The sequence below is a fragment of the Sinocyclocheilus anshuiensis genome, unplaced genomic scaffold, assembly GCF_001515605.1.
Source record: "Sinocyclocheilus anshuiensis isolate Anshui unplaced genomic scaffold, SAMN03320099.WGS_v1.1 scaffold1065, whole genome shotgun sequence".
Classification (NCBI taxonomy): Eukaryota; Metazoa; Chordata; class Actinopteri; order Cypriniformes; family Cyprinidae; genus Sinocyclocheilus; species Sinocyclocheilus anshuiensis.
The window spans coordinates 1,028,797-1,030,696 of record NW_015555804.1 but is presented as its reverse complement, the minus strand read 5'-3'; the positions used below and the strand labels follow the sequence as shown (position 1 = coordinate 1,030,696).

Here is a 1,900-nt window from a genome sequence, read left to right as displayed (position 1 = left end):
TTAGTGCTTTTATATAGTATTAAGCCTCAAATGTCAAATATACATCGGATTGGTTTCTTCTTTAAATTATAAAAAAAATAGTAAAAATATGAATGGTATTATAATGTTATACTAAAACTAAAACAATGGAAAAACCCTTAAGATAACATGTAGAAAGAAAAAAACATATCTTAAGCGTGCAGAATAACATAAGTGGACTCGATTAATTGTGCAGCCCTAAAATCAGGTATGCATGAAATTTTTTTTTATAATTTGCAGTATAATTATTTACAAATCTATTACTGATGGAAAATGTCTTATTTAACTGTTACAACAATTTGAGTTGAATTACTGAAATAAATGAACTTTTCCACGACATTCTAATTTATTGAGATGCACCTGTATACTATATGATGACAATATGAACAAAAATCATAATCCAAAATATTTGCAGGATCACATGATAAACTTCCTCATTTTGTAATTTCTCTCATGTCAGCAGAAACAGTCGACTCACTAAGCAATCCTGGGTTTTTGGCTTTAAATCTGAGTTTCTGACATGCAGAACTGTTCGTTATTCTCAAGGCTGCAGGATATCGACCTGTCCTATCTCAAACATGAGTCAGTCGAACATATTCATTTTGATGGTTGTCATTCCTCTCATTTTCTCACAGGTAAAATTTTATTTTCCATTATTTTTATTTTATTATTTATTTATTATCCATTATTTATGTTTCTGACACCACTTTTCAATATTTTTATATATTACAATTTTTAAGGCATGATATTGCTTGTATGTTGGATTTACGTATGCGCTGTTATTTCATATCACAGTCAGCGAGAGGGAAGGACTGTGTGTGTGAGCTACACAATTCTGATCCTGCTTTCCCTGAGAATAAACTCAATAACGTTGAGTTCACTGCTACACAATGCACTGGGAACATCACTTCGGAAAAGGTAGAAAGAAACGTCAATATTGTGATGTTTAGGGTTGCAAATCAGGTAGGGCTGCACGATTATGACAAAAATCATAATTGTCGATTATTCCCTTGAAATTGTGATTGCGATTATTAATTACGATTATCACAATTTACATTGAATGATGTTTATACCATTGTTTGATGCAACAAGCTGAAAACACTAACTGAAAAACCTTTAGTGCTTTTATATAGTATTAAGCCTCAAATGTCAAATATACATCGGATTGGTTTCTTCTTTAAATTATAAAAAAAATAGTAAAAATATGAATGGTATTATAATGTTATACTAAAACTAAAACAATGGAAAAACCCTTAAGATAACATGTAGAAAGAAAAAAACATATCTTAAGCGTGCAGAATAACATAAGTGGACTCGATTAATTGTGCAGCCCTAAAATCAGGTATGCATGAAATTTTTTTTTATAATTTGCAGTATAATTATTTACAAATCTATTACTGATGGAAAATGTCTTATTTAACTGTTACATTTTCAATAAGATGACAGAGATTGACAGGCTGGTGTTGGGTCTACAACACCGTATCCGGCAGCTTCTGGACAATGTGTCCATGCTGGAAAAAGAAGACAACGGAAATCTGTATGCAGCCGTGTCTCTACGCATCATTGAATTAGAGTTAGCTGAGATTCAGGACCTTCTGGACAAACTCAACAGAACCACTAACAATTACCAGCAGCTCAGTGTACAAGCTGCTGCAGAGGTACAATTTCCATTTATATAATAAGTATAGGAAACGAGTTTATTGTGATGTAGTATGTAATGCTAAGAATAAAATAATTCCTCGCCAACACTGATAATTTTCAGTCATATTCATTTGCATTCATAAGACGATTAAAATACTAATAATGTTGTTTCATAGTCACGTTAGGTGTTGTAAAACATGATAATGCTCGAAATGTATTAAATCAATATTTCCTTGAATGT

At 31.4% G+C, this 1,900-nt stretch overlaps 1 protein-coding gene across 1 annotated transcript in view; it reads left to right on the top strand.

Annotated features, from left to right (window-relative positions):
* The first annotated feature begins 539 nt into the window (after positions 1-539).
* Positions 540-1,900, top strand: part of LOC107674984 (olfactomedin-4-like) — a 2,895-nt gene continuing 1,534 nt past the window's right edge. Inside the window, exons 1-3 of the mRNA XM_016469164.1 lie at positions 540-653; positions 814-936; positions 1,458-1,676. Coding sequence (XP_016324650.1) covers positions 597-653; positions 814-936; positions 1,458-1,676 — 399 coding nt within the window. The 5' untranslated portion in view covers positions 540-596. The remainder of the gene's footprint in view (positions 654-813; positions 937-1,457; positions 1,677-1,900) is intronic.